Source organism: Mycena indigotica (assembly GCF_014461135.1).
Source record: "Mycena indigotica strain 171206Taipei chromosome Unknown Mind.scaff0006, whole genome shotgun sequence".
NCBI classification, from domain to species: domain Eukaryota; kingdom Fungi; phylum Basidiomycota; class Agaricomycetes; order Agaricales; family Mycenaceae; genus Mycena; species Mycena indigotica.
Genome location: NW_023503005.1, coordinates 2,160,872 through 2,181,846, shown reverse-complemented (window position 1 = coordinate 2,181,846; position 20,975 = coordinate 2,160,872). Strand labels below are relative to the sequence as shown.

The following is a 20,975-nucleotide window of genomic DNA, read 5'->3' as shown; positions in this document are numbered from 1 at the left end:
CTGTTCTTCAACAACTCACAGAAAATATACCGCCCCGTAAGATACTGTCTCTCGCAGAAATAAAACCCAAGCTAGTCTCATCATCTACGGTGTTGCTGCTGGTGCTCCTCCGACAAAACATCTCCCAGCGTAAAAGGCAAGTCTGGATTGAGCTGGAACGCGCCAGGGTCATAGCTGTGCCACAGGTCCTGCTCTCCCATCTCGTAATTTGCGCCGTTCCCAGTTGTGGCCCCGTAATTGCGAATGAACTCGAGGCCACGGAAGGGCAGGCCTTGGGCAGCAAACTGGGAGAGCTCGGGGTTCATTTCATAGGAGTAGTCGGGGCCATCGAAGCCGCTATACGAGTACGACAGGCCAGTCGGGTAGAGGTCGATCCCCTGCTGCTCGCCAGATCCATTCCACTGTGGCTGATGCTGTTGTCCATTGTGCAGCGGATTTGGGGGCAGGGTGTAATCAAATTCAAACTGGCCATTGGTGGCTGTTGTAGGTGACAATGGTGGGTACCCGTATGCTGAGCTAGATGCAAGAGTGGGGCTAGGTTGAGGCGAGTTCTTGTCCAGTATTGGCACGGGAGAGGGAACATTCACCGAGGCAGGTGAACTATGCGGACTTGTCGAGGTTGGGCTGGCGAAACTTTGATAGTAGCCGCCGATCGCCTTGGATCCCCGGTCATTCCCTTCTCCGTCATCAAGGCCCCGTCTGCGAGAAGAAGACCGTGCCCTGGTAGCACCTGACAAACAACACATCAGATCGGGTTCTGATCAAGTCAGAGATCACTCACTATCCACTCGATATGGGGATACCGCAGCCAAACGCCGCGACGAAGATGTACCTGGATCACGAGACTGATTCCGACGCGTCCGATTTTTCGTGACACGTCCCGAGCCTGAACCAGTGGCAATGGTCACCGATTTCCTTCTCTCTCGTTCCTGTTCTCGAGGGGAAACACTTTGTGGTGGAGGCTCATGAGCAGCCTGTGCAACTGCATCAGCCGCGGTTGACGTAAGCTCCATAAGTAGCTCTTTGCATTTGCGAGCGCCAGGCCAACTTCCTTCCCAGGACTCCAAGGCGCCAAGTGTACTCGTTGCTTCCTCCATCGCTGCCGATGCGGCCTTTCGTTCGGTGGAGTGCATGGCGTACAACAATAGGATCACAGCGGAGCTGAAGAGTTGCTGGATGAAGAAGGCCAGATGATGCGATGGTGGCACAACATGTTTCATAGAAGGCGCGAGGCGAATGCAAGACCGAGCGGAAGAAACTGCTTTCACCGTCGACTTGGCCATGCCAGGTTGGTCCCGCTTGACGGGAAGCAGGTTCCGATGTAGGGTTGTCAGCACGGAGTAATAATGGCTGCAAAGGACCGCCCCCATCGATACCTGCTCTTCTGTTTCCGACTCGTTCTTGAAGACGGGCGGTAAATTGTCGCACCATTCGGTGAGCTCGGCATCCAAAGTTTCTACGGTGTTCTGCAAACCCGCTTTGATCTCGGGCTCTAGATTGTCTTTGCATATTTCGAGGGCGTAGACTTCCCGCATAACACGGCCAGCGATCTTGTATAAGCTGGCGAGTGCGACTGAGCCAGCCATCAACGATGGCTGGCGTTGCGGTAAAGGTGCGCCGTTGAAGTAGTCGTTCAAAAATTCGTCGTCGATTTGAACTGGCAGTTCAACATCACAATCTGCATCGAGGATGCCAAGGGGACGGCCAAGGGCAAGAGCAAGCATGCGGTCCATGCAATATACGCCCCACCAAATCTTGCGGCGAGTTTCCTTCTCGATCGGAGTGACAGTCAGGCGTCTCGGTGACCGCTATCAGAAATGAGCGAAAAATAGACAGTCGAATAACAGCCGTATTCACATGAAGTCCCAAGTCCTGGCCAATTCGAACCGCTTGGCCCACAAGAATCCAGGCTTGTGGGAGACAGTTTACAGAGCACAGGTATGAGGAGAGAAGGAGGAAGCATTGAACATGGGTGACTTGAGTGCTTGCGTGGCTGATGTACTGTAAGATAAGGGCACTAAATCAAACAACGTTTGCGCTCGAAATTGTTCAGCAATGATGATTACGAACCGTTCGTAGTAGACCATTCCCATTCCGCCGGCATCAGCAGCGCCGTTGGCTGACAATCTGCTGTCTTCAACAAGCCCAGCCGCGCAGGCGAAGACAGCAAAAATGAGAGCAACGAACGGTGTCTCTGCTTGAATGACCGAGGGGTCACTGGGATTGATGATGATTTCGTTATATCTGCGCAAGAAGGACGGCTTGTCAATAACAGGATTGAGGAAGTGATATCGTGCAAAGTAAGCGTTGACCTTCATTAGAGATCAGAGCGAGACGAGTGAATGACGCAAGGTGAACAAACCAGCTTATCGGCCAAATCTCTCGGTGGCCACTCTACCTCTTCTGGTCCAGGCAGAGCACGCACTTTTCCGAAAAAGACTGAAGCAGGACTGGAAAGAGGCTCGAAGGCAGAGCAGAAATAAAAGTGGTCGACGCACAAGTAAAGCTTATTCACGCTCGGGCCTGGGGCAAGCGGGTCTTCCTCCATTGGGGAGATTCTGCGTTGAAGAGGAGACGAAGTAAGAGCTTTAAACGACTGGATGAGCGACATAGTTGAGGAGCCGCCTATCCAACGCATGTGGCCATACTCGTCAAGAGCAAGCTGCCCAAAAGATTCGCTGACGTCGTCTTCTTCGGCCTTTATTGGCACCGCCGCTGAACGTTCTTTCTGTGAAACAGGACGGGGAGGCAGTGTAGATGAAGAGGAAGCGGCTGAAGTAAGGTCGGCGATGGAGGTGCCGTCAGGTAGCGGCCCAATCTTCTCAAGAACGGGAGCAATCTGGGTGAAAAGCGACTCCATATGCAACAATCTGGCTTCCAGCTCTTGAACATAGCTGTCGATGGGTAAGAGGGGCTCAGTGTAGGTGAAGAGGACAGGACACACTGGCGACTCAATGCGGCCCTATCCTTGGTCTGTAACCAAGTACATTGCGATCCAGATGCCTTACACCCACTACATTCAGGCTCGACCCCATCGCATTTTATCTGGGGGGGTTAGTGTTAGCACACTACGCGTAGATTTTGGTACAAAAATCGACCTTTTTGCGACGACAACTCTCACAAGCCCGCCAGACTCGTCTGCGCTGCAGTTGGAGGGGTTTAGAGTCTGGAGTATCGGCGTCACTATCAGTGCGTTTCTTGGGCTGGCCGTTGGCCATTCGAAATCGAGGAAGAAGACAAGAAGCACACGTGAGGGCTTAGGACTGTCGGACCGCATTCTCACACAAGAGCCAAAACAAGGCAACTCTATGATTCATTTGTATTTGCACACGAAACCTGACGCCCACCTGACCCGCATTCATCCCACATTCGGGCATTCGTCTGCCTCATAAGCTTTGCCACTTACCGCCGCCATCGCCCTTCCCAATCAACGGGTAGGGTCGGTCAGTCGGAAATGGTTTCAATCTCCACTTTAGCGGGAACGTGGCCAGCCAGCATGTAGCAGGAATGGAGACAACAACGGGATTCAAACTAGACATCGACAGAGAGGGACAGCATGTTGGATTGCCGCTCATAGAAATAAATCCACCATTTATTGTTGCTCGACGTCGCAAGCAAGGCACAGCACACAGGTCGCGATCTTCGGTCGTCCAAGTTATTGGTGAAGTGAATGCGTGACCGTGACGATCTTGCCTCTCAACCATGAGCTCTGAAGCTGCCGCGACTACCGATCCTGCTGTCCAAGGCATCGACGATGCCGAAGAAGACTCCAAGGTTTGTATCATATTTCGCGACCCTTTCTCCACGTTGAACCTACTTTTCATTTAGGAAATTTTGTTAATGAAGCAACGGGTTGCCGAAATGGAGCAGGAGGCGAAAAAACTGCGGGAACTGCAGGCTGCTGCATCGATGGACACTACCGGAGATGAAGACAATCGTATGGAAACCGAGGACGACAAGAACCTGGCAGATGGACGAAGTATCTATGTTGGAAATGTCAGTCGACTCTTTTCGGCGTCTTGTTCTAGTCATCTCTGCCTTTAGGTTGACTACGGGGCAACGCCAGAGGAAATTCAGGTCCACTTCCAGGCTTGCGGCACGATCAATAGGGTTACTATTCTCTGCGACAAGTTCACTGGACATCCAAAAGGGTATCTGTACCCACACTCTAATCCGTTCGAGTCATTAATACCATTCAAGGTTTGCGTACGTTGAATTTGCTGAGCCAGAACATATAGAGACAGCGTTGACTATGGACAATTCGCTGTTCCGTGGTCGCCTAATCAAGGTATTCTTTTTATTCCCTTTTTTCTCTCAGTCTCATACAGTTTTTTAGGTAACGGCGAAGCGGACCAACATTCCTGGCTTCAATCGTGGTCGAGGCAGAGGAGGTTACCGTGGTGGATATCGTGGAGGTTTCCGAGGCGGTGTGTCGTCTTGTTTTTTTTTTCAACTTAGTTTGAACTTTTGCCAGGCTTCAACGGCTATAGTCCATATCGTGGAGGGCGTGGTAGAGGAAGAGGGCGTGGCTACTGATGTTTTTCCTGCGTCCGCCAAAACGTAGCTTTATTTTCTTGTAGTGTACACTGAATACATCCAAATCACCGTGACGCGCACCTTTTTACTCTTGCCATCATGTTCGCGTTGTTTCGCGGGGCTTGCAGGTCGATGTCCACTGCGGCCTACCCATTCTCGAAAACCGCCTTGGTTCTCCCCGACCCTGCAGAAGCCCCGTCTGCCGCACTCAAGTTAGGCAAAGGCCTGATGCCATACCTTTCCACTTCACTCCCGACACCCGAAAAACAACAATTGCTACGCCATTTCTTCTCGAGGCGGTCTCGTAGTCAGCTACAACCTGGCTCAATCATCACTGTCACCCTCGACCACGCGCCAACAACCTTCACTGGTGTTCTATTGGCCATCCGAAGACGAGGAGTCGACACATCTTTTGTTGTTCGGAATATAGTCCAGAGAACAGGGGTGGAAATGCAGTTCTTCGCCAACTCCCCACATTTGAAGGAGATCAAGGTCTTACAACGACCACCCAAGGGCCGGATGAGGAGAGCAAAGCTGTACTATCTGCGCGACGCGCCAGACAAGATGAGTGCATTGGCGGGGAATATCAAACTCCAGTGAAAGTGAGCCGCCGAATTGAACCTGCTTCATTTCTCAACCGTCATTGCAGTAATACACAGTTAGACTATATGTGAATGCCGATAACGTGCACCAGTATGGAGGCATACTTATTTCCCAGTGGGCGGTCAGCGTGCAAGGTTTTTGAATCGTTACTAAATTCATCGCTGACGCGTTCGTGGTGTCTGAGAAGGTTGGTGAGGGACTTATCGAAAGAAGGATCGAGCGGGCATGAAGAGGAAACTGCCAACTTTCGCGTCCATCGCATTGCAATGTTCCTTTTCCTGCTCCGAGCCAATGCAGTCTGATTTAGCCCAACTGCTTATGCTCTTGTTCTAGTACACCTTCCCATGGCTCATACCCTGATGAATCCTTCCCGTCTGTTAAAAATATACCCAACAACTTGGAAGTTAGCCAGGTGCTTGTGAGCTACAACTTGATCTCGGGTGGGAAACGCCTTGCTGAGCTCTTCCGCATCCATCTCCTTCGCCTCTTCCAGCGACTTGGATGCTTGGGACATCAGACGTCGGATGTTGTCTATGTTGAATCCAACAAGACAATAGTAAATCGGTTGATCACAGACCGCACCAGTTTTCATCCAGTCGAGAATGTCCAGCATCGCACCAAAATCTCGTCGATAGAAGGTTGCGCTGAGTGAAATTTGCAACAAGCCAATCGAAGCATTGGTGACGATAATTGCGTCAACAGCCCCGAAATTATGAGCTGTTGGATGCAGGTACAAAGGCAACTGCAGCGCTTGTCTTGCTGGATCGAAAGCAAGGGAAAACTTTGTTGTAGAGCCTGTGATGCTTATGCTTGGAGCGGAAACACGACCGAACACGTCGGGCAGAAGGGTCTGGTTGAAAACGATGGCGCGGTGAATGAGTGTTTCGAACATCTTCCCAGCCAAACCCCGCGTCGAACTCATGTTGAACGCCGTTGCAATGTTGAATTGCAATAAGTCCAAGTGCTGTTGTGCACACTCGGCGAACTTCTGTGCCATGAATTCTGAACGAAACTCAGCGTCGTATTGACTTCTGCTCCAGTAATGTCGTCCGTCATCAAACATTCGCCGAGGTCGGATCAAGAAGATTTGATGACTGGGCTGGACACCCGATAGGTTCTCCTCCGTCAAAAGAAAGTGCCTGGCATCCGTGATCATCTCATTGATCTGCATTTGAGCAGCCTCGATTCGTTCTCTCTCCGTTGTTACTGCTGTGTCGAAGAGATCTCGGGCGACTGGACCATACATAGCGTACATTTTCGTTATTACCTTTGGTTCTAACCCAAGCAATTCCCTTGGAGACTGTCAAAATCGAGGAAGCGCTTGAATCAAGTGGACGGCTTACGTGGCCGCGACAATTTCTGTGGTATCCCATGGGAGCATGTACCAAATGGTCGCAGAAAAGTGATTGCGCATACGCTTCATGCGGGAATGGACGGGCGATGACGTCCAAACCAAACACAACGGGTTCATGAACAGAGGGGGTATGGTCCATTCCGCGTCAATGTCAATAATGACCCAGCTCGTCACTAGTTTCTCGTGCAAAGATCTTGTGCGGTCGATGAGGCTGTAACGTTGGACACCATCCGTTGAGAAGTGGTAAGCGGAGGAAGCTTCATTCACGAGAAAGAATGGAGTCCCTGATGCGAGAAGTCGTAACACGATGTAATAGGAGAGGAAGGTCTTGCCTACAATGATTCAGCACAAAATCTAGCTCAAAATATAACCACTTGCCAATGCCCGGCTGACCTGTCACGAAAAAACGATTCCTTTTCCCCGCTTCAATGCCGTCCAGGGCACACTGGAAGAACTCAATGTATTCCTTCCGAATGATCAACGCAGGATTGGTCTTCGTTACCGAATTCGCATTAAGGGAGATAAGAGCGTCCCGGATTTTCTGAGAAAGTTCGAGACAACGGAGCTGCGTTGGAATTTTGTCTTGCTGCTCAAGAACTTCGCTCTCTAGCCTTTCATTTTTATCGCCTTGCATCACAGGAGGCACTTTGATGGCCGACGCTGGAGCAAGCCAACTGTCGTTCACTTCGATGGTTTTGATATGTTGGACGAGGTGCAGGGGCTCGGAATGATTAGAGCTGTATTCGGGTCCGTTTGACCAGAAGTTGTCCCAGAGTGTTTGGTGTTCGCTTTCCAGATTCATTGAGTTCCAGCAAGAAGTCAAGCGTGACGCGAGCGCGGCGACTGTGACTGAAAGTCAGTCTCTCGAGTGTGGCTGAAAGTCAGTCTCTCGAGGGTGTGGGTTTACCAAGGTAGTGCTTGCAATATGATCGACTTGTGCGCAACAACGACCAGTTTCTGCTTTCAAGTCACGCCAGCCTTACTTACAACACTAAGATTCAGCATGATCGAGAGGCCGGGGAGTAATCCATCGAGCTGGCTGATACAGTAGGTTCCACATCTCTTGGACTTCTGGCCTGGTCTTTTCCACAAACAAAGTAGAGGTCGTCGCGACTTGGTAAAAGTCAAATTTGGCCATGGTTATGGCGGTGGATGGAGTTTTAGAACCCATAGTTGTTGTGGTTCTGCGAGAGAAAGTGACATTGATATGAATTTAGTCGTCGTGGAAAGCCGAAAATGGACTCCAACAGTTGGCACTTTGCTCTTCCTCCGACCAGCCATGCCCGCTCGATCTTTCTTTCGATCCCGGCGGGACTCGGCGCGGACCCGAAGCCCCTCACCAACCTTCTCAGACACTACGAATGCGTCAGCGATGAATTTAGCGAACGGCCCAGAAAAGATTATAACGAGGGCTCATTTGAAAGCCAGCGTCCAGGCCTATGAAGACGTCAGCAATGCCTCCCACTTCTGTCTTTTTCAATGCTGAGCAGCGGTCTAGCTTATGAACACGAGCGCCATGTATCGTTCCGCACTGTTGAACCTGTCTAACGTCACCGCCGCCTTCGCAAATGCCATGCAGACAGCCAGCGCGTATGTTTACCAGTCATTGCTGAGCAATTCGCTGACCTGAAGTTTCCTCTAGTTTGAAAGGTCTCTTCCCTCTCCTTGCTTTCGAACCCCGTCTCATATCCGTTACCTGAAGGTCCTTCTTACGAAGCTGCTACACGCTTACAAGGTTCGCATATCCCATCAGACGATAGCCTCAACTCAAAATCTTGCTCATAGCCGCCTCTGGGCTTCACCACCTTGTTGGCAATCAATGGCATGTACTAGTGCGTATGTTGTCGTCCACTGACGATTGGCACTAATTATCATGATGTTAGGCCGAAACTCTCGACAAGAAATTCGAACGACCATTACGGTCGCATCTAGAGACATACAAGAGTGTGGTGGCGGATAGGTCTGCGTCTTATGAGAGGGCTTTGAGGGAGAAGAGTCAAGTAATTCGGACGACGGAAATGCAGAGCATGAACCGAAAAGAGCGCAGTAAGTTGCTACTCCGAATTACTTACTCGCCTCTCACGGCCTCAGATCTGCAAAGCTTCAGAGAAGCTCTTGCAGTGTTACAACGGCAGGTAGATGACCTGGATGACCTCAAAGTTGCACACTATCAAGAAATTGTTGACCACGAAGAAGAGGTTTGGGACGTGGTACAGGGAAAGGTGTGTAGTAACCTGTTTCTTCCACTCTTCCAGCTTCCAATACTTTCGAGATTTGCATCGCAGTGCGCTCGACGATGGACGTGTTCGACAAATTCACAGCAAAAGCGTGCGTGACTCTATGGCCTATCTAACGCTCGTTTACCATTCTGGCAGTTCAGACCCCGTTATTGAACCTATGCTCCAGTCAATACCGGATCCCTTTGACTCTTACGGCCCTCCACAATCGGAAGACCAGATTTTCAGCATTCTTGCGCCTCTTTCCATCATGCCCTCAACCCCCTCGCGGGCCAGTCCTATGCCTACACCACACTCCGAACTTGACCCGATAGACGGATTACCGAGTGACCATTCATGGACCTCCTCTTCCTCAGTAACATTTCCCTCAACCTCACCGACTTGGGACGGGGAACGGTCGCCTACTCGCGAAACGGCGCCGCGATCTACTTCACCTCCCAATGGCCGCAAGCATGTCATCGGTCCCTCAAATCGACACCCCCGAAAGTCAGACTCGAAACTCCGCAATGCACTGTCACCCATTGACGAGGCCCATTCCCGTCAGAAGAGCCCTGATGCTCGGCCAACCTCGATAATGAGCGCATTTAGTCCTCCACCACCGGTAGACGCCCAGCCGTGGTCATTTGGCTACAGTTCTCCGCCCTCCCCAAGCGAAGAGTCGAACGAGCACGACGCAAAGACGCCAACACACTCTACATTTCGCGTGACAACGCCACCAGATTCCATTGGAGAACGAGATAGTATGAAGGTCCCCATTGCTACTTAGTGTAACCCCCCCAGATTTCTATATTATTATCTCAGCTATGTGCCGCATGTAAACTTGTAGTTTTTTTTTCACGGACTTCGTTGTCGTCTAGGCTTTGTGTCTACCTGCCCTTTTGTCATGAACTTGGTGGCCATCTAGGCTGGATGCCATATTGTTCAAGGATTTTGACGTCCACCTCGGCCGGACTTTTGAACAACAGGTCGGTCCCGACACTGGTCTTGGGGAATGCGATGACATCACGAATGGAGGTTGCGTCGACGAGTATGGCCATAAGTCGGTCAAAGCCTAAGCTTGTCATCAGAATGCATGCCTTCAAAGGAGATAAATGCGCTACCTAAGGCTATGCCTCCGTGAGGGGGTGCCCCGCTCCGGAGAGCCTGCAGTAGTTGGGCAAACGGTGCCTTCTCCGTTTCATCCAACTATAACCCAATCAATCTCTTGCTCGGTGATTGCCAGACCAACGCACCTGAAGGATACTGCTGAAGATGTGGTCCTGCATGTCCGCATCGTGAATTCGCACTGAACCACCCCCGATTTCTACTCCATTGAGCACGAGATCATAGTGTTGCCCGCGAACCTAATAATAAGTAAGTCATGGCTTCCGAGAGTGAATTCGGCCGAACCGTCTCGACTTGACCGCTGTACAGCGCTTCGATGTCTTGCCACATGGGAGCAGTAAAAGGGTGATGGGTGCTGCTCCATCGTCCATGGGCCAGAAAGTCCTTGTCCGCATCAGAGCGCGTAAACAACGGGAATTCAGTAACCCATAGGAAATGGGGGTCAGTAGGAAGAGTAAGTTTTCCTAGTCGGGAAAGCGTTAGTGGGTACATCCGAATGGAACAGCGCCACCGACCTGCGGCTTGAGCCAAATTGGACAAGTGAAGTCGCAGCTGGCCTAGTGGCGAGGAACCGCCCTGACAAGCCATTAGTCATACACGACACGAAGCGGGGCTTCTTGCCATACTCGCGGGAGACGGGGGCTTCGAGAAAGCCAGAGGACATCACCAGGCTTGAGATCAAGATGCGCGTTGATATTGTCGAGATGTTCTTCGCTTGCTGCAACGCCACATTGTGAGAGCCAGTTGGATAGATTCTGTTCGGACAAGACTACGCGTTCCTGCACCAAATAATCGTTTCAGCTGGAATTGATCCCGAGGAGGACAACTTACGACGAGCATATCGAACTCGCATCCACGAGCTACCTCAATGAATGAAGACTCTTGTCGCTTGCGAACGGGAATGCATTCCAGGACTTCGCCGCGGTGTTCAAATGTCAGTCGTTGCTTTTCGGGGAGAAGATGTGTTATGTCCTTGATCTTGAATACCATTAGTGTTGCGCGTCGTGCCCAGAAGCCAACGAGAATACCTTCAGATCGAATCGAGTGTCGGGCTTATCAGAGCCATACTACGCGAATGGTGATTTCGGGCAGACATCACTGCAAGGCACAGACTCACCAGTTTCATGGCCTCATTATATGTCATCACCTTGAACTGGGCTGGCAACTCGACATTGAGGACATCCTTCCAGATGGCACGAATAAGCGACTCGGTCACATCGCGGACTTCGCTGCCGCCTATCCTCCATGAAGATTCGTGTTGGTCACCCCAGGACACGAATGCCATTTCGAGGTCTATTTGGGTGAATTCTGGCTGTCTGTCCTTCCTCCCATCCTCGTCTCGGAAGCATTTCGCGATCTGAAAGTACTTGTCGACACCACCAGAGCAGATCAGGAGTTGCTTAGGCTGTTGCGGAGATTGAGGAAGAGCATAAAACCGTGGGAGTCCGTCTGAGCGGGTGGGGACAAGGAACTCGCGAGCGCCTTCTGGAGAGGATCGTAAGAGAACAGGTGTCTCTACCTCGGTGAAGTCTGGGAAGGGGAATTGAAGAACAGGAAATAACACGGTGGTTTGTTAGCCGGACCTCGTTTGTGGAGAATCTGTCGGACTAGATGCGCCACACGACTACGCGTTCTCAAATTAGCAGCAAGTGATGGGCGGCGTAGGTCGAGAAATCGAAAACGAGCTCTAAGATCTTCGTTAGCCTAGAGGTGGGAAGGTGAGAACAAACGATTAGGCTTTGGTGGGAGCACACTAACCAGAGTTCGGGCGGTGGAAGGATAAAACGGTAGATTGGCGTCCGCGGGATTCAACAGGATATAATTATCAACGACAACATCTATTTCACCGGTAGGCCCCTAGTGTGGTCAGGAGAAGTGTGCCACCAAGTAGTGATACTCACAGGTCGTTTGGCATTCATTGGCCGAGCCACTACAGTCCCTTGAACGAGCACCGTGGATTCGATAGGGACATCGGAGAAAGAGGGCTGATTATTCACAACCAACTGGGTTGTGCCGAGCGAATCTCGAAGTGGAAAAAAGGACAAGTTTTTTCCGCCCTTGCTTGAACGGCGTTTAAGTTGGTGTCCAGTTGTGATGGGGTATGATAAATCACCGCTCAGGCAGGAGCCATCCAGTTAGGACGACGCGGGATCCAATGTCGGCAGCAGAGAGTCCTCCACAAGAGTGGGTTCGCTTAGGGAAGGGGCCTTGGGTGTAGGGTTAGTGGGGGGAAGCTGAAAAAGGAGATGAAAAACAAAAAAAAAAAATTGATTTACCACAATGTGGCCGAGGGATACGCATGCGAGTTGACCGCAACTTTCAAAGCAGCCGTGGGCTGTCACACCACATATAAGCCTTTCAGTCAAACACCGCCATGAATGCTTGCTTTACCCCATGTCCTTACCGCCCGAGCTTCTTGACTACGTTTGTGGCTTTGTCGCCACGCGCGATTTAGCTCTGGTTGCTCGCTGCTCCATTACTCTCTACCCAATTGCTCTGCGATCTCTTTACCGCCAAATCACCATCTCAGACGCGTCTACTCAGTCCATTGTCCATACTCTCGCCCACCGTCGCGACATTGCCGCTTTCGTGCGCAAATTTTCAGTCGCCGATGTCTCTTTATGCCCCCACGAACTTGCCGCTGCTCTGACTAACATGGCGGCTACCCTCGTTTCCCTTGACATCTGGGTTGAGGGTGTTGAGAGTTGGATCTTCTCAACCGGCCTCATGTCACCACAACTCGAACACCTTGGCACCTCCATCCCATTCGACCCTCATGTTGCTGGCTTTTGCGCGGGGGCCCCTTCGCTAGAAACGGTCCATTTTGCTTCCGAACCCGTAGACTTTTGTGTTGACGCGTGTGTTTTTCCGCGCCTTGCCACGTTTACGGGATCTGCAAAAGCGGCTGTTGCGATTGTACCAGGAAGACCCATCGAGAGCGTTTTCATCACTTCTGGCGATCTTTCAGAGGACCTTGTCCCGGTCTTGGCCAGATCAACAAGTCAACTCTCCGTCCTCAGTACAACCACCAACTCCCTCCCTGTCTCCCTTCTGGGCGGTCTCGGCCGGCATCTGCCCCAGTTAAGGTATCTCCAAATAAATTCTACTCGCGACTTGGCTACTCCTCCCACGACCGTATGTTTCTGATTGCGGCCATGTGGACCACCGTTTTCTTAACCCTCGCGTGCAGATATTTTACGAGCAAGTGGCGGATGCCCTCGCACTATTTCCCATTCTCGAATCATTCGAGTTGTCAGGCATATATTGGCCGTCCCAAGTATACCAGCAAGAGCAAAAACGCGTTTGGCAGTCACAGCCATTGCATGCCGAGGAGCTTGACGCTCCAGAGGATATGGACGAATTCGGTTTCCTGTGGTGATTTATCGCGTTAATCCAAGTGTAGCATACTCTTACTCCTGTAACTAATCCTAATCGCGCGTCTGGATCCCCTTGATCAATGAGTCAAAAAGTGTGACCGCGCATCTTACCTTTTACCATGAGTCGGTCCTTGAATTCCCTCGAGACAAAATTACATCAAGCAGCACTCGCTGCTCCTAGACAAGTGCTTACAGAACATCATTCCGCGGTCAAGCTTGACTCTTTCTTAGGAGCTCACTCCGAAAGATGCTGAGAAACTCATACCTGATTCCAAAGCACGGCAAAATGCCCTCAACTTCCTGCTCGGTGTTGGGTACTTCAAGGCGCTGAAGGACTCGAAAAATAATGCTCTGTTCCGTGCTGTAACCAAGGTTGAGCACGACCAGTATGTGGCAGTTTCGCTTGCAGTTCTATCCGCTCAACAGTTACCTACAGAACGAAAGATCTCACTGGCGATGAAGTCATGGTTCTTGCCCCAATTAAAGCGTCGACAAACGAAGGTGTGTCCAGCCGACTGTCTTCTCATGTGAATCTCAATCGTCTAGGAATATGGATCAAGCACCTCAAGGCCAAAACCAATCTTCACCAGACTGTTATAGAGAAATGCGTGAAAAGCTTGGTGCAAAAGAGGCTGATAAAACAAGTCGCCTCTGTTCAAGTCCGTGGCCTTTCCCTCGCTAGTTTGTTGCTCACCCACTTTGAAGCACCCAACGCGTAAGATCTACATGCTTGAAGGTGTTGAGCCTTCTGTTGCGTTGACCGGTGGACCATGGTACACGGAGAATGAGCTCGACACAGACTTCATAGCCAGCATCAGCCAGGCCTGCTTGAAATGCATCCGCGATATTGTGCGTATTTTTGTTGACCATTCAAATCGTTGAACTTGAGCATTTGAAAGAGTTATCCCAGGAATAAAACGCAAGAAGGCGCCATATACTCTATATCGAATGCACCCCAATACCCCTCCGCCTCTCAAATTCACAAGACTCTGCAGCAGGCTCGCTTGACGCAGACGGACCTGACAGTTGAACACATTGAAATCCTTCTGGAGGTATTGGTTCTCGACGGGGAAATTGAGAAGGTATGCTGGATATATTTCTCCGTCTGACTCGTTTGTTGATAGAACTACAGCTTCCTGCATTTGGCGCGTCGTTGTGGGATTCTAATGCTGTGAGCGACGGTGATTCAGAGGAGGAGGATCGAGAATCACGCAAGAAAAAGAAGCGGCGGCGGGCGGCTTCATCTGACTCTGACGATGCCCCGTCTAGGAGGAAGCACAAGAAGAAACAACGGGCAGACAGTGACACCGAAACTGATAGCGATGATGACCGCCGTTCTCGTAAAAAATCAAAATTAAAGCGCAAAAAGCACGACGACAGTACATCAGGTTCCGACTCGGATGCCCCAAAGAAGAAAAAGAAGGGCGAAAGCAGCTGATTCGGACGATGAGGACGACAGTGAGAGAGATAGCAAGAAGAAGAAAAAGAAAAAGGGCAAAAAACTGGACGATTCGGACTCTGATAGCGAGGAGGAAAGCAGTAAAAAGAAGAAGAAGAAAAAGGTCAAGTATGAGAGCGACTCTGACGATGACAATTCCCGTCGTCGAAAAAAGTCCGTCAAACGCTCTCCTTCGCCATTTGACTATGGTGGCGCGTCTGTCTACAGGGCAGTCCGACAGGAAAAGCTAAACATGGGTTGGGCGGAAGCTCCCTGCAGTCAATGCGCGTCTTTTGACTTCTGTAAAGAGGGGGCTCCAGTCAATGCGAGCGAATGCGTATACTATGGGGACTGGTTAGTAGCAGGCACTATAACATTCGATCCAGAACCATAAATTCAACACTCGAATTTCTGCACAGCATCGCGGATGAAGTTGGAGGCCTTTTGAACCACCAGCCATTCATGTGGACCAGTTTCAGGCAAAATACTCGTTTCTTCTCCCCCGACTGATTCCGCGACCACTCCTTGGTATCTTTCGTCACCTTGAATGACCACAAATTTGGAGAATCTCCACCCCTTCGGCACCATCCCATCGACCAGTAAGATATTATTTACTGGGTCAAATTCGACTCGTCGAAAATTAAAGCCAAGGCCGATACCCAGGGCTTTAGTATACGCCTCCTTCGCTGTCCACATCCAGAAGAAGTGCTCCAGCGCTTGGGCTTGGTTAAGGGCGGAAGCTACCAGCTGGCGTTCGTGTGCCGTCAACTTGCAAGTTAACGTTAGCCGCGGCGAATACGTAGGACAATCTCACAGACCTGGTCCCCCATTGCTTCCACGAACGAGATAAACGTATCTCTGCCAGGTAAACTAACCTTCATGACATCGATGCCGATGTTGCTATTGGTGGAAGAAGCCATGACCACCAAACCGTTATCGTGAGACACATTGAAGGCGATGGGAGGGTCGATACCCTGTGTTGTCTGCAAGGGATGACACGTCAGTTGAGCGTAGGACGGCATATGCCGCGTCGACTAGCAATAAATGGCTTGCCCGTTTCAGTAGACGAGAATTCCATGGCTCCCAGAGAGACTCCGCGGGCATGAAGCAGCATTCGAGGCAAGAATCGACCGATCAGAGTTCCTGAAGCGTAGTCTCAGAGGTCTAACGGAGAATGAAAATAACCAGAAAGCATACGACAAGCGTCCTCGCGTCTGTAGAATTTCTTGATTCTGGTAGAGCTCTCAAGATCAAGGAGGCTCAGAGCTTGCTGATAGAGCTGCGGGCACATCGGAAGAGATGAATTTATCTTCTTTGAAGGTATACCTCGTCAGGAAACTGTGCAGGCTCATAGACGATAGCGTCGACCTGGAACATCATGATGTGACGGTAACAGTATGACGAACTCAACACAAACCACAACAATGCGGGCTGAAGACCTCATCAGAAGCCGGGCGACGCTGTTGTACGACCTGAATCTTGCGGTTGATGAAGCAGAAGAACTCGCCCAAACTCTGCTCTTCAAGCCATTCGATCTTGACTTGTATGAAGAGCCTTGCGTCCCTTTGCCCACCGCACTTGACGAACTCTCCTGCTGTGACCACGCCAATGACATGGACGAGTTGTACTCTGCAAGCTTCCTCTCAACACCCTTGCGTACCAAATATTTCTCAAGGCTGAGTCCTTCAACCCTTCGTGGCCTCCTACGGTCGCCCTCTGTTCGTGATTTCGATGACAGCGCTGAAAGCATCCCGCCGAGCGATCTACTCATGTCTTCGCCAAACCAGTCGGACGAGTCTTGCAGTGTAGTTTTGCCTATCAGTGATTCTTCTCTCCCTTTGACCCCTCCGCCAACTACTCGTGTCCCATTCTCAGAGTTACTTCCCCCCACAGATCTGGTAGATGTTGGACATCTGCAAGACATAACCGATTCAGTACGGAAAGCCGCCAACTTCTCCAACACTCGTCTCGCCGCGGCAAACCATCTCGTTTCTCCAGCTGCCGTTCGTCACTTTCAACGCGTCATTGACGAGATGAAGGGTGTCGACCATATCAAGAAACCCACCTTCACATTCGAGTCACGTTCCACCAACTCAGTATTCGAGGACCCGTCGGCCATGTCTCGCTCGTCTACCCCAGCGACAAATCATACGCCTAGTGTCTTGGAGGAAGAGTTCATAAGCTTGCTAGAGCAACGGGCAATAGATGAAGAGGCGGATGCCGAGGAGCTACGGGAGGTTGCAAACCGATTAGACACGCTGGCCAGAGCACGACGCCGGCTTATCACCCTGATCATCGAAAAGAATATCGACATTCTCTAATTGATGCAGCAAGTTACGAGTACAGCGTTGATGAAGCTATTGTACAATGTGGTTTCAGAGCATAAGACACAGCAATTATTTGAGTCTATCTTTTTCCGAGGCTTGGTCTTTGAGTACTTTCTCCATTCCACTGAGCCATAGATCAACATCGGCTCCAGTTTGTTGACGGGTTCCAGAATTCTTCGTTGGGAGCGAAAGATAGCCAACGCCAATATAACGCGCAAGAGCAAGGACCGGAAGTCGTCGGAGGGCACGACCTGACATGGCCTGTGCCTGATGACAATCAGGAATACTGCAGGGCACGACGAACAGAGAAATCATACTCTGCATTGGCTCGCAAGGGACAACAGACGCAGGGCGAGATTTTTGGATTTTTCTCGTGGGTCGGTGAGCGATAGACTTCCCAACGCGCTTTCTGGAGTGTGCATTGCCGACAGCTCGTACATTTGTGCTTGTTTGAGGCTGGGAACGTTCTAAGTTCCAAGTTAGCAAAGGAACAAGAGAGAGAAGACGGTTGATTTGCCATAGTGGAAACGATGCCTCTGGCGATCATTTCGCAGAGACACGTCCGCAAGATCTCGTAGATTGCCTCACGCGGGGGCAAGTCTACGTATTGAATAATGTCTGCGCGATCTACGAAAGCGCTGTCTGTTTTTGCTGAGCGCAGTGCGACGAGTACAAAAAGGATGGCAGACCTATGGCCTTGACAAGGTTACTAGTTGACATGATTAAAACGTTTTTGCGATGTTTGAGCTTGTCTAATTGGGTGAGGAGCGCGTTGACAACCTGTACTGATGAGTTTTCCAATGAAAAGGCACACAACACATACTCTAAGACCGTCAGAAGGTTCAGTACCGGCCATGGCACCGGCTCGGGCGGCAGTCAAGGACTCCACTTCATCTAATCTTTTTTAATCCAGGCAATATTGTTGAAAGAAGCGACACACCGATTAACACAACGAGGAACGTATCTTCTTCGTCTACGAGTTCTGTGATGCTAGTGAAGAGACGCTGAACAAGTTTTCCTGATTCAGAAAACCATTTTGAGAAGAGCGAATGCGAGTTTATTTCTAAAAGGCGGGCTTGAGAGTATCTATGATGACAGTTAAGCTTAGGTATGGGTATTGCTGAAGATCTTGCACCTATGTGATAATCGTATGGAAAGCTTTTGGGCGAGAGCACGGCAAAGAGAAGTTTTGCCAGTACCAGGAGGGCCATGAAGCAGTACGACGCGATTCCAAGAGACGAGATTGACTATAGGGAAATGAGTAGATGAACTGAGGTTCCGGTGCCACCCACAGTCTACGTTGGCATCTGAGAGAACAAGGGTGGCATGGATGTAGTCCAGAAGTTTCATTTTGATGTCTTCAGCGTAGACAAGAGAGTCCCATAGACCCTCCCACGAACGATTGGGCAGTTCGCAAACACTGGCTGCCATGTCTCCGTCGTCTTCCTTTGCACCAGATCCATTGGCAAATTCTTCGAATGAGTCTGAATCCGCAGGCTGATATACGTGGATTTGCAGAGCAATCTCTGAAATCCGAAGGGAAGTGTGGACACTGCCGGTCTCGCACACAAACACGCGTTCAACAGAGGCAGAGAGCTCTGGAATGTCTTGCCAGCCGTCTAATGTAGCTTCGAGATTTATTCGATCGAAAGTGTGAACCCAGTCGTGGATTCGAGTGCGGATTGTTTCAAAACGGGCGGTCGCACGAGGTTGGAGGCGAACTTCGACTGTACGAATGATAAGACGCGTAAAAACCTTAGTGAACAAGTCGCACTGTGAACCGTTGGAAGTATGGGTTCATCTGAGGACATGGCGACGTCTAATCCCGTCATGAACAGCTTCGCGTCAAGAGTGGTTGGTGTGACTGCGACTGTGACGTGTCGTGTCCTCACCGCCGATCAAATTGATGCGGAGAGCCTCTTCCATCAAAAGGCCGAGGCCCTTGGAGGAGCCAATGGTAGGGAGCCAATGGAGGTTCGCGTATCCTCGCTTGTTTAACCAACGATTCTAGACCTGATTGGTCCACAGCAATTTACATTGCTATTAACCAACCTGAGCATTTCTACCTCTGGAATTATCCTAGAATAATGCGCAGTAAGTCCCCCCACACTCCTCGCATTTTCTGGAGCCATGGATGTGCTTAGATGTAAAGATTTAGCATTGTTTTTCGGAGACTTTGAAAACAAATCATAGCGAAATCTCATCAGACCGGTGATTGGGTACGGTCCAGAACCTCCCTCTGGGCCTTGTCGAAAACATGGCCCGCACACGCCTCTCTTCGAGCGCCCTCACCTCTGCCTATGGAACCACACTCGAAATTGCGCGTCCCCCGAGGGTTGTGGAAGGGTCGGGCCAATAAGCAACGTGGTTCAAACCTTGCTTCGAACCATCGCCCAGCCAAACGCCACCGTTTTGATTCCGAGGAAACAACTGAGGACGGCGACACTGAAGAAGTGTTCTACGTTGTAGAGTGCTCTCCAGAGCCAGAAGACGAGCCAGAAATGGAAAACGAGCCGGTGGTTGCGCCAGACAGCGAAAAGGTAGAGGAGTGGAACGATTTGAAGGAGCTCTTTTTCCGAGCAACTCAAATGTATGATAGTGCGTTTCTCTCCCTTCCTTCATTGCTTTTGCAGTCTTATCGACTCTCACAGACGACGATATAAGCGAGGCTTTGCCGTTGTTACGCGGTGTTATCCATGAGTGCCATCGGTTGCTCCTATTATATACCGACCCCAGTTGTCTGTACAACGGACTACCTCGGAGGACACCGTCTCCAGAGCCCATCTCAATATCTCCTTCGGCAAAACCAGCAAAGAAATGGTGGGTATGAAGCGTAACGACTGAATTGTTGGACTGATGCTGAATCAAGTACTTGCGCTGAATCGCCGACTGCCTTTCACGCACTTTTGGGAACGGCGCTGTTCTTGTTCGGCAACTTAATCTCTCAAGACTCTTCTTTAGCCGTAGATGACGAGCCCACTCATCCTGCGACCTATTGGTTAGCCGCACTTGATGTATTCGAAACTGGCGAAAACCTTCCCAGTCGAACGAGTGGGCGTGGCTGTGTCGCTCCTGAAGACTGGAGAATGGCCATTGTTTGGGGAAGGACTCTGCTTGCCGTTGCTGACGAGGCTTTGTCTTTATCACAAGGCCGTAAAACCGCACCACCTCCCCCAGAACCAAAATGGCCGAGTCCTGCTGCCTCTCCCTTTGCAGCAATTGCTCTGCGGCGACCACCTGCTTGTCGACGCATAACCTTGAGTGCATCCCCTCACGACTTGCTCCTCCTTGCTATGGACCAATTCACCCGGGGTATCTTCCACATGCCACATCCAGCCCATGCTTCTGAAGAAGCACCCGTTGAAACTTCACGACCATTTTCCCGTGCTACCGAGCTGTTCACTATTGCTAGGGAAGTCCTTGCACTAGCAGAGCGACTACCTACGGCCTCTGAGCGATTACGTTGGGCTACTTGGGCGGACGGCATCCTGCAACAAATGGATATGGAGGGTGACACAAATCGGGAGCAATGGCGTGGTCCAGTAACAAGGGCAAGGGGAGAGTGTTGGTTAGTTGTCGGGACTGCAAGAATGGAGGACATCGAAGCCATAGCCGAGGATCGTGGTTGGGATGAAGAGGTTTTGGACAGTGAAGATGCCGAAGAAGCTCGAGAAGGGCTAAACCGCGCAATCGAATATTTTGAACGGGCGGCGGGTAGTGCCAAAGGGGAGTTTGGAGATGAAGTGGAGGATATGCCAGACGAACAACAGCAAATGCATGCTTTTCTGGCTGAAGCGTTGCTAACTTTGGCCAACCTAACAAAAGATGAAACGAAAAGGGAGGAGCTCTACCAGAGAGCACAAACGTTGGGCGGGGAGTCTTTTTTGGAAGGCATGGATGTAGACGATTAAATTTTGGGTGCATAATTGTAATTATATCTTGTAGCATCACTTCTTTCCGAGCCATCACGCGTTGACCAAGGTGGTCGCTGTTGCCCAC

General features: G+C 50.7%; 10 protein-coding genes across 10 annotated transcripts; 6 read left to right on the top strand and 4 right to left on the bottom strand.

Moving 5' to 3' along the window:
- Positions 1-80: 80 nt before the first annotated feature.
- Positions 81-3,245, bottom strand: MIND_00712200 (Zn(2)-C6 fungal-type domain-containing protein; the record flags this gene model as incomplete). The annotated part of the gene is made up of 8 exons (XM_037363824.1): positions 3,099-3,245; positions 2,945-3,045; positions 2,499-2,894; positions 2,363-2,450; positions 2,071-2,312; positions 1,858-2,017; positions 782-1,808; positions 81-730 (listed from the first exon to the last, which is right to left on the bottom strand). The coding sequence occupies exons 1-8, from the start codon at positions 3,216-3,218 to the stop codon at positions 81-83; spliced, it is 2,784 nt and encodes a 927-aa protein (XP_037219468.1). The 5' UTR covers positions 3,219-3,245.
- Positions 3,246-3,690: 445 nt separating this feature from the next.
- On the top strand, positions 3,691-4,536 carry MIND_00712100 (RRM domain-containing protein; the record flags this gene model as incomplete). Its single annotated transcript, XM_037363823.1, has 6 exons — positions 3,691-3,774; positions 3,829-3,996; positions 4,045-4,151; positions 4,201-4,288; positions 4,337-4,427; positions 4,475-4,536. Exons 1-6 carry the CDS (start codon positions 3,703-3,705, stop codon positions 4,534-4,536), a joined length of 588 nt encoding a protein of 195 aa, XP_037219467.1. The 5' UTR covers positions 3,691-3,702.
- Positions 4,537-4,620: 84 nt separating this feature from the next.
- On the top strand, positions 4,621-5,136 carry MIND_00712000 (Mitochondrial ribosomal; the record flags this gene model as incomplete). Its single annotated transcript, XM_037363822.1, has 1 exon — positions 4,621-5,136. The coding sequence occupies exon 1, from the start codon at positions 4,636-4,638 to the stop codon at positions 5,134-5,136; it is 501 nt and encodes a 166-aa protein (XP_037219466.1). The 5' UTR covers positions 4,621-4,635.
- A 352-nt stretch (positions 5,137-5,488) lies between these two features.
- Positions 5,489-7,295, bottom strand: MIND_00711900 (uncharacterized protein; the record flags this gene model as incomplete). The annotated part of the gene is made up of 3 exons (XM_037363821.1): positions 5,489-6,431; positions 6,483-6,825; positions 6,887-7,295. The coding sequence occupies 3 exons, from the start codon at positions 7,293-7,295 to the stop codon at positions 5,489-5,491; spliced, it is 1,695 nt and encodes a 564-aa protein (XP_037219465.1).
- Positions 7,296-7,700: 405 nt separating this feature from the next.
- MIND_00711800 (RRM domain-containing protein) lies at positions 7,701-9,496 on the top strand (the record flags this gene model as incomplete). The annotated part of the gene is made up of 9 exons (XM_037363820.1): positions 7,701-7,940; positions 7,992-8,083; positions 8,136-8,143; positions 8,196-8,228; positions 8,279-8,325; positions 8,377-8,539; positions 8,585-8,715; positions 8,766-8,821; positions 8,869-9,496. 9 exons carry the CDS (start codon positions 7,701-7,703, stop codon positions 9,494-9,496), a joined length of 1,398 nt encoding a protein of 465 aa, XP_037219464.1.
- Positions 9,497-9,611: 115 nt separating this feature from the next.
- On the bottom strand, positions 9,612-12,150 carry MIND_00711700 (uncharacterized protein; the record flags this gene model as incomplete). Its single annotated transcript, XM_037363819.1, has 14 exons — positions 9,612-9,781; positions 9,831-9,915; positions 9,963-10,073; positions 10,120-10,298; positions 10,350-10,410; positions 10,461-10,613; positions 10,666-10,812; positions 10,863-10,901; positions 10,952-11,364; positions 11,418-11,538; positions 11,593-11,691; positions 11,736-11,895; positions 11,948-12,041; positions 12,111-12,150. 14 exons carry the CDS (start codon positions 12,148-12,150, stop codon positions 9,612-9,614), a joined length of 1,872 nt encoding a protein of 623 aa, XP_037219463.1.
- A 78-nt stretch (positions 12,151-12,228) lies between these two features.
- On the top strand, positions 12,229-13,213 carry MIND_00711600 (F-box domain-containing protein; the record flags this gene model as incomplete). Its single annotated transcript, XM_037363818.1, has 2 exons — positions 12,229-12,969; positions 13,025-13,213. 2 exons carry the CDS (start codon positions 12,229-12,231, stop codon positions 13,211-13,213), a joined length of 930 nt encoding a protein of 309 aa, XP_037219462.1.
- A 117-nt stretch (positions 13,214-13,330) lies between these two features.
- Positions 13,331-15,043, top strand: MIND_00711500 (RNA polymerase III subunit RPC34; the record flags this gene model as incomplete). Its single annotated transcript, XM_037363817.1, has 8 exons — positions 13,331-13,396; positions 13,443-13,597; positions 13,648-13,712; positions 13,758-13,870; positions 13,917-14,060; positions 14,111-14,293; positions 14,344-14,599; positions 14,646-15,043. The coding sequence occupies 8 exons, from the start codon at positions 13,331-13,333 to the stop codon at positions 15,041-15,043; spliced, it is 1,380 nt and encodes a 459-aa protein (XP_037219461.1).
- A 2-nt stretch (positions 15,044-15,045) lies between these two features.
- On the bottom strand, positions 15,046-16,023 carry MIND_00711400 (Ebony activating protein; the record flags this gene model as incomplete). The annotated part of the gene is made up of 3 exons (XM_037363816.1): positions 15,689-16,023; positions 15,468-15,632; positions 15,046-15,417 (listed from the first exon to the last, which is right to left on the bottom strand). The coding sequence occupies exons 1-3, from the start codon at positions 15,761-15,763 to the stop codon at positions 15,046-15,048; spliced, it is 612 nt and encodes a 203-aa protein (XP_037219460.1). The 5' UTR covers positions 15,764-16,023.
- Positions 16,024-19,276: 3,253 nt separating this feature from the next.
- Positions 19,277-20,887, top strand: MIND_00711200 (uncharacterized protein; the record flags this gene model as incomplete). Its single annotated transcript, XM_037363815.1, has 3 exons — positions 19,277-19,574; positions 19,628-19,796; positions 19,846-20,887. The coding sequence occupies 3 exons, from the start codon at positions 19,277-19,279 to the stop codon at positions 20,885-20,887; spliced, it is 1,509 nt and encodes a 502-aa protein (XP_037219459.1).
- Between the last annotated feature and the right edge of the window lie 88 nt (positions 20,888-20,975).